General features: G+C 37.3%; 1 protein-coding gene across 2 annotated transcripts in view; it reads right to left on the bottom strand.

Moving 5' to 3' along the window:
* Nucleotides 1-15,578, bottom strand: part of ATP2C1 (ATPase secretory pathway Ca2+ transporting 1) — a 220,828-nt gene that overhangs the window by 150,506 nt on the left and 54,744 nt on the right. For both annotated transcript variants that reach the window (XM_074195792.1, XM_074195793.1), the window contains exon 2: nt 13,118-13,254. In XM_074195792.1, coding sequence (XP_074051893.1) covers nt 13,118-13,168 — 51 coding nt within the window. In that variant the 5' untranslated portion in view covers nt 13,169-13,254. The remainder of the gene's footprint in view (nt 1-13,117; nt 13,255-15,578) is intronic.

Here is a 15,578-nt window from a genome sequence, read left to right as displayed (position 1 = left end):
AGATTACAAAACACTTACCTTTCCTCAGTCCTAGCTCCCTTAGGAGTAAAATGAAGAGAATGAGAAAACAGCACCCTGCCTCGGGGTTGTTGAAGAAATCGAATGAGATTATAAATGTAAAACTCTTTGCAAACCTTAAAGCATGAAACAAATGCTAGCTCATAGTACTCCTATTCCTAACAGAGGGTTTTTGAACATAGTAGGTACTTAGTGAAGATTTGTTGAAGAAATTGAATAGTTGTAAAAGACCATTTCAGGAAGGGATTATGGTCTAGCTCGGGAGATAAATTCAATTCACTATGTCAGAACATTGATTGCGTGTCTACTATGTACTCCGGGTTAAGTGGGTGGGAGGGATTCAAAGATGAATAATATATGATCCCATTCTCAAGAGTCTTACTGTCTGCTGAAGAAGACAACACAGATGCATGTATAACTCTAATACAATGTAAACAGTACATTGGAGGTTTCAGTCAAAGCACTGATTATTCTTCTTCATTGGTCTTAGGAAAAATGAATGAATGAAAACTCAAATATTATATTCTATGGTTTCAAAAGTTTGGGGCTAATTTTTCTTAAGGAGAGAGAGTCCCTGCTCTCATGGAGCTCTCTGTCTAATTAGGAGAGATGGCACATAGAGCACATAAGGGGTGTGTGGATGCACTGATTTTTGTTTTGCTCAAATAGGTTGCTTTCTACATGAATCTGTATAGATGTTGTTCATGGGGAGGCCAGAAAAGACATCTCTATATAGTCTCCTCCTCTCACCCTTCTTGGAAGGAAACCAAGATTCCTGCCAGGAAGAGAAGCAGAAGTTTAAGGCTGGAAACTGGTCATTGTGCTCTCCTTGGAGAGATGAGGTGCGGGGCTAGAATTATATCTGTCTGCTTCCTTATTGTTAGTCCAGAAGAAGGAAGGAAGAATTGGAGGGAAGGAAGGAAGGAGGGAGGGAGGGAGGGAGGGAAGGAAGGAAGGAGGGAGGGAGGGAAGGAAGGAAGGAGGGAGGGAAGGAGGAGGATGGGAGGGAAGGAAGGAAGGAGGGAGGGAGGAGGGTGGGAGGGAGGAAGGAAGGAAGGAAGGAGGGAAGGAGGGAAGGAAGGAAGGAAGGAAGGAAGGAAGGAAGGAAGGAAGGAAGGAAGGAAGGAAGGAAGGAAGGAAGGAAGGAAGGAAGAAGGAAAGTAAAAGAATTACCTAAGGTAAAAAACCAATTTGGGTAAACTGAACAGGTTCAGAATTGACGCCACAATACTAGGGAAAATTAGACATACTGATGAAAGGCAGCTTGGAGAACAGTGCCAAAAGGGCATACTTTAGAGGGGCTCTATCTTCAATGCCTACTTTATAATCATATAGTCATTTCTCTCAAATATATTGTAGACCCATAAAACCAAAAGGCCTATTCTGCTATCACTAGTAGATACATTTCCACCCTGATAAATACAGTTTAGGAAAAAAAATAGTTTTTACATGGATGGAGACTAAGAAACCACTAGCTATGGGTTGCACAGAGCCCATTGATTAGTGATGCTGCAGTGGACAGCAGACAATATAGTATTGGAAAGTTATTGGCAATGGTCACTTCCCCTCCAATCAGCATGTCCATCATCAACTGGTTATTACTAATGTCATCACATAAAGGGAAAAAGGAATCAAGAACCTAAAAAAGATTGTTTCACGAACCACATACTACATTGGAAAGATAAACTTGGAGTCTGATAAAGGAAAGGAGGTGTAGTTAGATGGACATGCTATGTGAACTTGGAACAAATCATTCACCTTCTCTCAGTCTCATTTTCTCAATCCAAAAAATGAGGAATAATTCCTCACAGGGTTGTTGTGGGAATCAAATGAAAAAACGCATGTAAAGCTTCTTGCACACCCCAAAGAACCACAGCAAATGCTAGTTATTGTCATTATTGCCATCATCAGCAGAGCCAGGATTTGAGTGTAGGCTCTCAGAATAAACCCAGACTCTTTCCATTCCATTGTACTGCCTGGACAGATTTAGGAATACATTTATTGTAAGTTAAAAAAATAAATAGGAATCATATGTGAGAGATAGCCCATCCTGAAATAGATTAAATGCCTGTTAGAATTAAAAAAAGGGGGGGATTCAGAACCCTGTTGGAATTGAGAGGGGGGAAAGAGGAAAATAATTTAAGCTACCTGACCAAAAGATAATCAGAAGCTTCCCCTTGGTACTAGTTAATAAGGAAGATGCATAGAAAGATCTGGGCACAAGTGGTACCTTTTGAACATGTGTGGATAGGGGACCCTCTCTACTGCCACCAGAATCAAAGATCCATTAAAGTATTCAAATCTTAGAAGGACCTCTTTTGCTCTTTGGCTTCCCTGAAGGACTATTTGGAAAATATATTGTTTTGTCATTTTTAAATTTCAAAGAATTTCAGTTGCTCTGAGAAAAATTCTTATGTATATGGGGAAAACACACATATAGCATGTAAATGCCCCTCCTCCAAATGGAAAAACTCTGATCTTATTCATTTCAATTAAAATGTACAGGTAGTGAGATCACAAAGACAATGAAAACCATGTTCTGCCCTAAAGGAGTTTATATCCTCCTAAGGGGAGGGGTTATAACCCATTGCTCTCCTTTTGAAATTACTTTGTAGTATTATGTATGTGGGGCAGCTTGAAGCCCAGAGGCTCACTGCCAACCACACCTACAGAATAAGGGCAGAAATGTGAGCCAGAAGGAAGACAGACCTTGTTTTTCTTGGCTTAACTTTAAATTTGGTTGGATTAATTTGAATGACAAGGCCCAAAGGCTTTTGAGGATAAGAAGAAAACTTTGGTGTCTCAGATTAAGATAAGCCTTTGGAGTTTTTAGAATGGGGTTTCTAAAATTATTTGATAAGGATGTACATAAATCATCAGGAACTAATATGAATTAAAAGGAACTTTCTAACCCTCTGTCAGAGAGAGGCCTATGCCAGAGAGACATTAATACTGTTAGTAGGAAGAAGTTAATTCAAAGACAGACTAAATGTCTTCAATCTTTAAATAATTGACTTTCTATTCCAAATCCTGAAAGAATCTAACCCTTCTTTTTTAGTCTAATGAAGAGATGTGTGAGAGTTCAGTCTTTCTAGAAAGGTTTAAGCTTATAGTTTGAAATATTGTCTCTCTCGGGGGGTCTCACATGCAAGAGAGGAGATTACAAGTACTATACAAACAGATGTAAGACACACAAAAATATACACATTTGTTTTCTCTATATATGTATATAGACATATAGACCTATGCATGTATACATTCATACACACTTTCTATATAATTACTATTTACATGGTAAACAGAATGTAAGTTCCTTAAAGGCTGGCATGGGTTTTTGTTAAGGTTTTTTTTTTGACTGTGTATTCCCATGAACCTGAAAGTTTAATAAATCTTTTGAATTATTAAAACTGTTGAGTATAAATGTTACACAGATTATTACATATAATATAATTTAGTGGTATCAGGAAAAGCTTCCTAGTCAGTGGTGTTTGAGATGAGTGAGTCTGGAAAGAAGTGAAGGATTCTAAAAGCCAGAGGTGATGAGGCAGTGCAATCCAGGCTTAACTGGCAAAAAGACAATCTGAAATATGGAGTTTGAGAAACAGCTAGTAAACGAATTTCACTGAAATATAGAGTACATGAAGGAAGGAATATGAAATAAGCCTCCACAGGCACCAGCCAGGATGGTAGGAGGAAGAAGTACAAGCTAGCTCCCTCAACCATGACTCTAAATCCAAAGAATGCTAGCTTGAGAATTAAATTGGATATTGAAGGAGAAAACTATAGTGGTTTCTTTTTCTAGTCCAAGGTCACAAATGCAACCTACAGGCAAATAACCAGGACAGGGACAGGGATCAGGGACTCAGTTCCCAGAACTCTGAGAAAGGTCAGCTCAGAGTGGATTGTAGACTTGGTCACCCCTCCCAGGTCTGTAGATCATTTTGGGCCAGGAACAAGTCAGTACTCAGAGTTCCCATATCAGGGGAACAGATCTTAAGACATAGTACTCTGCCAGGGAAAGAAGCAGAGGGTGACCCCAGAGGGGGATGGGATCACAGAGTCAGCCCCAAAAGAGTTTCCAGCTAGACAGTAACATTAGGTTGTCCAGAGCAAATAGCTAAAAGAATGGTCAACTAAAATAAAATAACTATAAATATTCTATAATCTTGTGGGTAAGTACCTACAAGCATAGCCTCAAGTTAAAATACAAATTGCCCACAAGATCAATTAGAATTTCTAGAAAAAATCATTTAGGAGAAATGAGAAGACTAGAGAAAAGAACTGGAAGAGAAATTAAAGCTATGGAGGAAGTAGAATTAACAATCTGGCAAAAGAAGTATGGAATCTTAGCCAAGTAATTGACTTTCTGAAAATTAGAATCAACCAAAAATAAGGTAATAACTCCATGAGACAACAAGAAGTATTAAAACAAAGCTAAAAGAGCAAAGAAAAGAAAAATGTAAGCTATCTCGTATTTAAAAAAACTATAGATCTAGAAAACATCAAGGAGAGGTAATGCATCAGAATACCTGAAAGCCATGACCAAAAAAAAAAAAAGAGCCTGGACATCATATTTTTAAGAAATCATGGTAAAACACTGCTGGTATCTATTAGAACCTATAGGCAAAATTAAAATTGAAAGAATCTACTATAAACTCTTAAATGAAATCTCAAAATGAAAATTCCTGGGAATATCACAGGCAAAATCCAGGACTTCTAGATTATAAAAGAAAAAATGCAAGCAGTCAAAAATAAAGACTTCAAATATTGAGGAACCACTTTCAGAATCATACCAATCTAAAGAATAGAAGAACATGGAATATTATATTCCAAAAGGTCATGGATTAGGGTTGCAATCAAAAGTTTTACCCAGCAAAAATGAGTATAATCCCCAGGGAAAAAACTAGACTCAGTGAAAGAGAGGACTAGGCATTCCTGATGAAAAAATTGGAATTTAGCAGAAACTTTGGAATACAAATATATGAGTAAAGAGAAACATTAAAAGACAAATGCATATGAGAAATCAGAAAAGACTATGCTATCCACCTGGCAGAGATGTAATAATAGACTTATATTTGCAGTGACACACACACATAGTCATATTGCTTTATTATGCATATTTGTTGCAAGAATTTTGTCTTTCTTTTCAAGTAGGAGAAAAGGGTTGAGGGGAGATGAAAGAAGGATAGAGGACAAATGCTTGTTAATTTAAAAAATAAAATGTAATTAAAAATACAAAAAACCTCCATAGAATTATTTTCTGATTGAAAGCAGTCTAGAAAAAATTCTATCTGGATAGCATTTAAATTATTTTCTTAATAAAATGCATTGTTTAAATAGGCTATAACCCAAACTGTTATTTAAATAAAAAGAGGAAAAAAAGCTGTATATTGAGATTTTTTGTAGTTATAGAATCACATCATTCTTTCATTTCTGAAAAAGACAGAATTTCTAACATTCCCACACAGCACCCTTATTATAGAGATTACTGTATATTTGTGGGTGTATCTGATTTTTTTTTCTGAACCCTTCTCTATTTTAATTTCCCAAACAGTGATGCAGTTGGGAATTTGATGGGCAAACTCCACTGAAAGCCTTATCTATTGTTTATTAGTTTGGGATGAAAAATGACTCTGCAGAAACATAAAACCTGTTCAAATATGAAATTCAAAGTTCACCTAAACTGATTAAGTAAGTTCAACAAGGTTCTGGTTGCTGAACTGGATAAAGAAGAAGGATTATTTTTGTGGCTTATAGACTTTATCACAAGTAAACCAGGGCAACAAAAATGAAAATGTATAATACATTAGCACGTTGTACAATGTCTCTGACAATCCAAACATAACAATGTCATAGAGAGACCCTAAAGTAAAGCAAGAATATGGGAGATCTAGCTACTGAAATGGTTATATTAAAGAAAGCTGTAAACACAGATAGCAACACTGAAAGGAAGCTTTCGTTGTAAAGTCTTCTTTGTATAAATAGGTAAAGATGAAATGTTATTGGTTTTCAAACCAGAAAGTTTCATTTAGGAAACTTTAGATTACAAAACACAAGAACCAGCTTGAACAGAGGTAGAACAGACAGGAAGAAAGAACAAGGCAAGATGCTACAGATACCGCTTAGCACAGATACCACTAGCAATGGAGAAGTGGGTTTTGGCAAGGTGGTTGAGGAGAAAGGCCTTTGCTTGGGGCCACTTCTGCTTACAGTACCCCTGCCTGCCCCAGTCAAGTTCTAGATGGTTTAGGGTAAAATAGAAAGGCACCAGAAGGGAGAAGGAAGAAGAAAATGATAATTGTGCAACCAGTTAATCCCATCCACAGCCCAGGGTGGGGCAGAGGGGGAAGGGAACCCTGATGGCTACTCTTTCTCCCCAGATGCCTAGAGAACTATTGAAATCTTGGGCTATATTGAGAGATTTTATTTTTGGTTGCTATCTGGACTTGGACTTGTGATTTCATCAGTATAGCAAATTCTTGGTAAAGAAAGTCTCTAGCAAAGAAGTTCAGCAATAAGTAGTCTTAGTGATCTGCTGGGGGCATTACGATTTTATTCAACTTGTCTGGGATGTGTAAAGTCGGGTCTTAACCCCAAATTTCCCAGCTGCCATATCTAGTTCAGAATGAATTCTTGGACAAGGTTCTGTTTCTACCTGAGCAGGAAATTAGAGGTATTTGAAGAAAGTGGAAAGGAAGTGGCAGAACCAGCATCTTAGTGCAGAAAAAAACAAAGATGGTAATAAGAGTGTGGGCCAGTGGCCAGGTATAGCTTAGTTGAGAGGAAGAGTAGATCAATTGTCCAGAAAACTATTCCTTAGTAGACAGGTTAGGAATTATGTGCAGAAAGTGGAATGTCAGCTAGAGATATGTATACTAGTTGGCAGAGAGGTAAATTGAAGGATTTAAAGTCAGTTGGCAGTCATCTACCCTTTAAGCAATCATAAGGCCAGTTGGAGATATTTATAGAATGGGACAGCATCCAGGGATCAATCTCTTAGAGGACAGTTCAGCAGAGTATTTAAGCAGCAGGCCAAAGGGTCATCTCGAATTGAGAGCAATCAGAGATAACCTAATAACATTTAGACAAGGTAGCTTCCCCTTTAGAGGACCAAATAAGGAGAGGTGTTTATAGAAGAGACTAGAAGATAGCATATATCCCATAAGAGATAGCCCTGCCGGAAGTGCCAGGTTATTCTCCAGAAATTGTGAGTGATGCTTCCTATAAGTTTAAAATAATGTCTCCTCCAACATTTTTGCAACCTTAAGATTTCATATCACCCATCCTGAAATTTTAAATGAAAGGGTCAAATTAAGTCTCCTAAAAGTGCCACTTTAAGCCTCCACTAAAAGAACTGAGTCATCTCCAGAACATTCTCTCTCATAACCCCCTAAAAGTAACTGACCACACTTACTAAAAGGTTCTGAATCTTAACCAATAAAAATAGAGTCATGCTATTGAAAAATATGCAGTCATTAAGACCAGAGACCATGTGGTAGACTGGAAATATGGGTAGGTTAGAAATTGGAAATTTGCCAATCTATTTCCTGTTCTGTTTTTACTAGCTTTGAGAAATTGCTCATCATTTGACCTCTGAACACTTTAGTTTCTTCATCAGTAAAATGGTTATTAAACATTCCCTGTCTACCTTACAGGGTAGCAGTGAGGCTCAAGTAACATAATGTATGTGAAAGTGCTTGTGAACAATGTATTTGCTTTATAAAATGCAAAGTAACATTATTATTCATAATAGAAGGAAGCTTGTGTAAAGTCTTCCTGACTCCAGCCATGGCCATTAAAATATTTTTCTTTTATACTCTTTCAATTTGATTCTAAATGCTTAAAGCCCAAATTCTATAGAAAAGAATTTTCACTTTCTTTATAGTTATCCAGCACCCTTCAACTTACATAATGCTTTCTGAGCAAATGATATCCTAATTTTTTAGCTGGGGAGAGTGAAGCTTGGGGAGACCTAAATGGCTCACCCCAAATTTTGTAGAAATCAAACTAGCTGGGGTTATATCCTAGGCACCACTTCTGACTTCAAGGTCCTTGCAAGGCTCCACTCCATCTACATTTTTCTTTAGTACCACAGCCAAATGGTAATGGGAGAGTCAGTAAACTACTGTATGGTATTTGAAATTAACTTGCAGTGTATATTGGAATAGAGGAATCTTGAAATGGGTTTTCAAATCCACACTAATGCCTTCTGAAAACTCCTAGGTAAAAATCCGCACAATATTGGTGAAATTTTAAAACTACTCCATAGATGTAATTGTTGATGAGAGGAATACTTCAAGGGTTTGGGTGGTTATCAGCACCATGGACAGCAAATCGAGTTGCTGCCAAGAATCTGCCTGTAGCTAGATTATAACAGTAGGGTCTTAGTAACTGGAACACATTGTGATGGTGGGAGTATGTAAGAGTGAATATTTAAGGAGGAAGAAGGATATAATCTGAATTGATGGATTTAATTAAGTATACTCATTTTGTGCATTTTAGCACAAAATAGTTATATACAGAGGAAGAATAATTCCCAAGGTGAATATCCCTGAGGAAAAGGTCCCCTGTACCTCTTCCTTCATGTTTTAACCAGCAGGTTGTATTCTTTTCCCTAGATGTCTGTTATCTTGTTTCAGTGCTTTCTAATAGATCTATATGGTGAAAGGTTAAAGGTCTGCAAAGAGATGAGTCTTGAATAGAACACTTTTTTGAATGCTTTGGCTGAATTTCTGCAATATTACTAGCTCTATCACTATACTCCATAACTCTAAGGGAGTATTTCGAGAAATCAGATATAATGGTCAAACTAACTGGGCCTTTCATTGGAGTCTACAGCTGTTTGATATTGAAATCTTACATGACTAGTCTTCAAACAAATAGTGTCACACTCCATTTCCCTTGTTGATGGTTTGCACTGTCAACTCCTTCCCTCCCATCTTCTCAGTTGAGGACCTTGACTCATATAATAGTGAAAAATTGAGGTCATTTGCTGAGAGCTTGTTTTACCATCTACCTGCTTTGGTCTTCGAGATGTCCTCCCTATAGTCTTTGATGAAGAATTTCTCCCTGACAAGGCCAACCCATATACATGTATCTTTGATCCCATTCCATTCTGTTTCTTCATCAGACTGCATCCCCTACTATCCTATCTCTCTCACTGAACTTCCAATCATTTGTTATCTATCTCCTAGTTCATTCTATTTTGCCCAGAATCTTGCCCAAGTCTCCTCCATTCTTAAAAAATCTTCATCAGATTTGACCATCTTTACTAGATAAATCATTTGATATCCCCTCTTCTTGTATTAAACTCCTCAAGGAGCCTACAGCACATACCTTTACTTTTCTTCACATTCTCCTCTAAACCTTTTCATTCTGACTTCTGACCTCATCACTCAATTGAAGTTCCCTCTCCAAAGTGGCCAATAATATTTTAATTGTCATATCTAATGGTATTTTATTAATCCTCACCCGCATTGATATCTTTGCAGTCTTTGACACCACAGATAACTCTCTTCTCATGAGTATCCTCTCTATCTGACCAATTCTTCGTCTTCTCTGCTGAATCTTTGATCTATGTCACACTCATTAATCCTTGGTGTTCCCCAAAGCTCTGTTCTGGACTCTCTTCTTTTATCCCACTATACTGTCACTCATGGGGATTTTAGTAACTCTAATGGATTTAATGATCATCTCTATGAGGTGATTTTCAGGTCTAATGATCCTGAGTTTCTCTCCCAAGCTCCATTCCTGCATCACCAACTGCCTTTTGGACATCTCCAGTCTCTACCCACTCTAATCCAGACTCCACTCAGGAACTGAAGTGATCGTCCTAAAGCACAAGTCTTGTAATGTCCCTCGAGAAGCATCATGAACAAATAAAACCTGAGAAAGTGGATCTATAGTAAAGAAGAATCTTTTCCTCCTTTTTCCCTTAGGTTGGAAGAGCAGCTAGACTTTCAGTCAGTCTCATAGCTCTATAGGAGTCCAAGTACATAAACTTTGAGAATTCCTGTCCTCCAGTGGACAGAGGTCATAAGATGATAAATTTAGAACTGGAAACAGCCTTGAGGACTATCTAATCCAATCCTCATTTTGTAGATGAGGAAACTGAGACAGAGGAAAGTGAAATGACTTTTTCAAAGACACAGGAAGTGTCCATGAAAGAATTTGAACTAGGGTTAGGTCTCTGGTTCCAGAGTTATTAAAAGAAACATTTAAATTAAAAAATAAAGGTGAAGCTGATGGCAGTCTCTTTTTTTGTGTGCAATTCTAACTAATTATAAGTCCTATTTCAACCCAAAGACAGGGAGCAAGCACTATAGTAGTGCAGAGGATCATTCATTTTCTAAGGAAAAGAGAATAGTTCTTGCATTATTTTCCTGTAGATGTGTTACTGAATTGTAGTGAAACATCACTCCAGAGTCATTTATATGAAGAGAATGAACAAGAGAATATGTAAACATCTTCTGGGGGTAGGCCATGGACTCACAACAAACTTGGTTATCAGCTAGCCCTTGGGCTAAGATGAGCATTTCCCTGAGAAGTGCAGTGACTCAATTCAAATATATATTAAATATGCTTTACCACATACAAATGAAAGTATAGAAATTGTAAGCTTAGCAAAAGGGACTATCCCTACATTTTCAATGGTGTAGAGATCTCTGTGAGTGAGGAAACTGAGTAATGCAGGTCATCACCCTATCTAGAACTTACCTTCTTAGGGTTTCCTCAAGCACTTAGAAACTGGCTTTCAGGGTCACATAGCCATCATGTCCCAAAGGTCTTTTTGATTCTAAGGCTGTTTCTCTATCTACTGTGCTACCCTGCATCAAGAAAGTCTTCATTTTCATTCCATGATGTCTCATGATCAAATTCAATCAATCAGTCATACCTACTATAAGTCATACTGTATTAGCTCTTGAAAATTCCCCATCAGTGTTCCTTGTATATTTCTATGTATTGGGAAGCCTTATTCTTTCGTTGGCAGGAGTCCAAGTCATTCTTTTTAGAGCTAAGCCCTCACTCCCTGTGCATGTAACTAATGTCATCTCCTATTCTAAAGAAGCCAGTGACCCATGGTTAGGGTGGAAAATTGTTGGAATGGGCTGGTCGGGTTGAGGAGCAGGCTCCTTCATATTAGAGCAAGGCTGTTGTAGAGGTCAGATGTTTTGGTCAGGTAGTCCAATGCTGGAGGGTCTCTGAAGTTCCTTTCAACACTAAGATCCCATGATTTTGTGTTTAAACTAATACCTACCCTATCCTTCCAAAATTCATTAGTTCTAAGACAAAAAAAAAATTACCTTATTGACCTTATGCATTTAATCTTGTTCAAAAATTTATATTTGAACATTTTAGTAGACAGAGGTTTCTGGTTGAGGAAACACTTCAAAGCAGAATGCCAAAGTCACCATTTCTGCTTGCTCTTGGGCTGAATTCAAGCTTCTCTTGTCCTGTCACCAGTTAACCAGTCTGCTATAGGTCAGCAGTATTTGCAATGAGTGCATTCCTTTCTGTTTCTATCTGTAACTCTACCTGTATCATAGCTCCACAGTGGCTTTACCAATAATTATCCTTCTGCCCAACCAGGGCACCTAAATCCTGAGGGTGGTTGATTAGCCTGGTACTTGGTAGTTGCTTCCTTTACAAGAATAAAATGGTTGCTTGAAAGCACAGGGGTGCTTAGAGTTATCTATTTTTGTCTTATTCTACTCTCCAACTCTCCTTCTGGCATTTGTTTGAGAAACAGTTGATAAATCAATAACATTGATGGGTAAAAAGAAAGAATGCTGGCCTAAGAATCAAAAGAGTGTATATTTAGAGATAGAATGTTCCCAGAAGTCATCTAGTTCAATTCCTTCATTTATTCATTGTCCCAACCAGTAAAATGACTTGCCTCAAGGACACACAGGTTGACACAGGAGGGACTGGAATCCAAATCTACAGATTAAAAATTTAATCTTCTGCTATGCATGACTGATTCTGGGTTCAAATCCTTACCAGAGATATAACCTTGGGGAAGTTGTTCATCTCAGAATTTTAGTTTTCCTATATATGAAATGGGGATTACACACTCCTCAAATTCAATAAGCATTTCATGACTATGTGTAAACCATTGTGTTTAGTGCTTGGGATTCAAAGACAAAAACTTTTCAATGGGGAAGACAATTTTTGCCCGATTTGCTTCATAGAATTGTATGAAAAAAATACTTTGTAAATGATAAAATATTTTAAATGTGTGTTATGTTGGAGGTCATGAAAAGAGAGAGAAGTCACAGTTTTCACCATTAAGGAGCTTTAAATCAAAAGGGAGAAAATTGAGTTTACTTTAAAATCATCATGAAAATACAATCTGCATTTATAGACACTGCCACATTTTCCCCCAAAGTTTTCATGGTGTTCAAGTCATGAATGAGATCCACAATGCAAATATGAAGTGTTATAAGGCTTTAAAAAATACTATTCCAAATAGCCACTCAAATTAGCAGATAGAGAGAAATTCGTACTAAGACTTGCTTATTTGATTTAATTTTCCTTATTGTAGAAAGTGAAAAAAATAGCAGTGGATCAGTAAAGAAATGGGAACAAGAGCTTTTTTTCTATAAGATGCCCAGTGGAAATCTGTGGTATTCTCTATACAAGAAAAGTACTAATGATCCACCATGGTCCAAGGCATGTGTGTTAAGCTGTTTTCCCAGTGAAGCAATAAATCAGCATTGATTCATCCACCCATTATTCAGTCTTCTACTTTCTGCTGAGAGCAGCACATATTCACAAGACGAATATCTAAAATTTTGTAGAATCATAGTTTTTAGAACTCAGGAACCTCAAGAGATCCCCTGGGTTGGCTCCAAAGCCTTTAGACAGACAAAACGTTATTAGCCTTATTTTTCAGATGAGGAAAGAAAATCAGTAATAGACCCAGGATGCCAAAATCAGAAAGTGATGGAGAGGACACCCATAGTGACACTGTGATCAAAGGTAGCAATCTAGTACAGAAGTAACTACTGCGAAAATGAGATGAGTTGCGGGGAGGATTTCAAGAATGAAGTAAACCCTGAATGTCAACACATCAAGGACTTGTGATTTTGATACTTACCACCTCTGTGATGCTGGGAAATTTAAAGTCTCGCAGCCTTAGTTTCTTCATCTGTAAAATGGGGATAATAACAGAATGGCTTCAGCTTTCTCACTTGTAAAATGGAGATAATAATAGAACAGCCTCAGTTTCCTCACCTGTAAATTGAGAATAATAATAGAACAGCCTTAGTTTCTTCATCTATAAAATGGGAATGATTATTGAACCAACCAGGACTGTTCAGAGAATCAAGTATAAGCACAAAGTAAGCATAATAAGCATAAAGTAATTTGCAAACTTAAAGCATTATGTAAATGCTAGTTACTACAATTATTGTCAGTGTAGGAATAGCTTCTAACACGGATCAAAGACTATATAACTTATGATTTTCAGAGAAATTCTTTGAGGCTCTCGGAGGATACGCCACAGATAAGATTCAGAGGAAGTATTTGAACCCAAGTCCTCTCAACTTCAAATACAGCACTGTATCCACTTCTCCACCCTAATTCTCTTGAACATGGTGTATCAAAGGAGTCTTTTTTCCTCAAGGATATTATTTGCAGAATCACTGGAAGCAACTAATCAACATATTTATTAGCGCCTATTATGTATCTGGTTCTACATACACCCTGCCCAAGTTAGAAATGTAGCAATCACTTATTAATCATTGATATTGATCAGCATAGTAGTTCTGACCTACTCCATTTCTGATATGGATCCTCCTTAGGAAATCTGATGGCCCCCATATGGCTCACCCATAGCAGTTAGTGCCAGACCTGTTAGATCTACTATGGTCCAGAACTATAGAGTTTATGTGATGTGCCATTCTCAGCCTCAAAAGCAGCAGAAATTATAGTCATGCCACAATGCACTTAAGGACCATATTTTTTGGTTTCCCTTTTGTGCTCACTTGTGATTTCTTCTTTTTTATTTTTAGGTTTTTTACAAGGCAAATGGGGTTAAGTGGCTTGCCCAAGGTCACACAGCTAGGTAATTATTAAGTGTCTGAAGTCACATTTGAACTCAGGTCCTCCTGACTCCAGGGCCGGTGCTCTATCCACCATGCCACCTAGCTGCCCCTATTCTGTTTACTTTTGGACTAAGGTCACCAACAACCAAGTCAATGTATTAACTCGGTTTGGAGTATCCTGTCAAATTCTTCATAGAATTTCTTTGCCCCTTCAATCTTCTGTAACAGATTTCATGCCTATCTATAATTGTTTTTATTGTGGTGTTTTTGTCCATGATCATCATAAGAACTTTAAGAGAAGTGATGAGACTTGCTTTTGTCTTCTGGTTTCACTTACAATGAGTGTTAATATTGGTGTAGTTCAATTCCTTTAGTAGTATGTTAGTTATTGGATGAAGATCTCATATTCAGAGATTTACCTTTATGAATGGCCTAAAAAATTGGGTGATTCTTAGCAATCCCTTTTCTACCTCTTTAGACTGTTTCTACAAAACTGTAATGAGGGGGCGGCTAGGTGGCGCGGTGGATAGAGCACTGGCCCTGGAGTCAGGAGTACCTGGGTTCAAATCTGGTCTCAGACACTTAATAATTACCTAGCTGTGTGGCCTTGGGCAAGCCACTTAACCTCATTTGCCTTGCAAAAACCTAAAAACAAAAAACAAAAACAAAAATAAGAAACTGTAATGAGGAACTTAACAGATCATTCAAATCCTTACCAGAGTATTTGGTTATGTTGGTCCTTGGACAACAGATATAGTCTTTCATCAAAACCACATTCAAATCTATCCCTACTTTATAAAATCTACCAAAATTTGCACTTTGCTGGCATGAACTTTAAAAACCTAGAATTGCCTCTGTTATAATGAATCATTAGTGTTTGGCATTTGGGGCATGAATCAACAAGTTTGTTCTTCATGCCTAGTAATAAAAGCTATTAAGCAAATCAATATGACAGACAAAGGCAATCATGGTTCAGGACAGAAATTTATTTATACAATTTTATTGAGGGTAATAGTGGATTGCTGTTGGTCTCATAAAATAGAAAAGAGTGGCAAGTTAATTTTTTAAAAAAGTTTGGCATGGACCCCAACTAAGCAAATTCATCACAAGATAATTTATGGATGAAATTGGAAGGACTACAAGAAATGGGAACAGGTCTTTCAGCAATCCTGTATCAACTTTTCATCATCAGTGGCAATAGAATCATCATATTTGAATTCAACTTCTCAGTCCCCATTATGCTCTTTTAGATAAATGGATATGAAACATTGATAATTCAAGTCAGAAAGAGAAGTTGAAACAGACCAAACCCACAGATGTTCTCTATCCATTCCAAAAATATAATAAAGGTTAAAAGATTGCCAGAGTCAGAAAACCAAGCCCATTTTCTTTGTTAAATGTTTATTTATGCCTTTGATTTGTATATTATAGTTGTTTCTGAAAAGGTTATCCACGCTTCCTTTGAAACAGAACTTTCCTTTGTGACAAAAACAATTTGGCAAACAAAAAACA

This window comes from Macrotis lagotis, chromosome 7 (assembly GCF_037893015.1).
Source record: "Macrotis lagotis isolate mMagLag1 chromosome 7, bilby.v1.9.chrom.fasta, whole genome shotgun sequence".
NCBI lineage: Eukaryota > Metazoa > Chordata > Mammalia > Peramelemorphia > Peramelidae > Macrotis > Macrotis lagotis.
Note: the sequence above shows the minus strand (reverse complement) of the source record. Positions and strands in the feature narration are given on the sequence as shown.